The following is a 745-nucleotide window of genomic DNA, read 5'->3' on the forward strand; positions in this document are numbered from 1 at the left end:
CTCGGGAGCGGCCTCCGTGGCCGCCGCCAGGCTCTGTGCGAGGCGGCGGGGGCCACCGATTCTCGCTGCCCTTGGGCTGCTGGGCTGCGGGACTGACCAGCAGGAGGCAGGGGCGGCCTTCCTGCCCTTGCGAGCCCTGCTGGGGGGTGGGCAGGGGCCGCGGTCGGGAGGAAGCGCGACGCTGCTCCGCGGCTCATGTGCCGCTATCTCGTGAGCAGGAAGCGGGAGCGGCGCTCACCACGGCCGATGGGCGATAAGCAGGCAGCACGCGAGCCCGACCTCGCGCAGCGGCCGGCCAGCCGGGCCAGGGCGCCTCCCTGCCCCGGAAGAAGCAGCGGCCGCGGGGGCAGCGGGAGCACAGACCAGGGCAGGCACAGTGGCCACTTCCTAGTGGAGAGCCGACCGGGCCGGGGGAGGGCCTCTGCCAGTGGCCGCAGCTGACCCAGAAGCAAGGGGCTCGGAAGCAGGGGCTGGGTGCAGCGGAGGCCCCCATGGGTCGGGCCATGCCGGGCAGGGCCAAGCAGGCCCCGGTGCCAGTCAGCAGCCGGCAGCTGGCCCCATCCTGGGTCCGAGGGCCCCCAGTCCCACTCAAGCCGTAGGTGTCACTGGTCACTGCTCAGGGCTCCTTGGGCACAGGAGGGACATCACGGAGACAGGCCACCCGGTCCTCGGCCTGCCCCCTGGCCTGGAGATGCCCGGGGGCACCTGGCTGGCATGGCCATGCTGTCCTTTCCAAGTTCCACCT

The 745-nt window shown here is 73.0% G+C and overlaps 1 protein-coding gene across 1 annotated transcript in view; it reads right to left on the reverse strand.

Moving 5' to 3' along the window:
* The window catches only part of LOC101635851 (interleukin-9 receptor-like), a 3,837-nt gene extending 3,332 nt beyond the window's left edge, over positions 1-505 (reverse strand). The window contains exons 1-2 of the mRNA XM_012731726.1: positions 443-505; positions 239-387 (exon numbers count right to left, since the gene is read on the reverse strand). Of these exons, the coding sequence (XP_012587180.1) occupies positions 239-387; positions 443-505 (212 nt within the window). The remainder of the gene's footprint in view (positions 1-238; positions 388-442) is intronic.
* Positions 506-745: the final 240 nt, after the last annotated feature.

The sequence above is a fragment of the Condylura cristata genome, unplaced genomic scaffold, assembly GCF_000260355.1.
Source record: "Condylura cristata isolate star-nosed mole 26May11 unplaced genomic scaffold, ConCri1.0 scaffold00032, whole genome shotgun sequence".
In the NCBI taxonomy this organism is placed as follows: domain Eukaryota; kingdom Metazoa; phylum Chordata; class Mammalia; order Eulipotyphla; family Talpidae; genus Condylura; species Condylura cristata.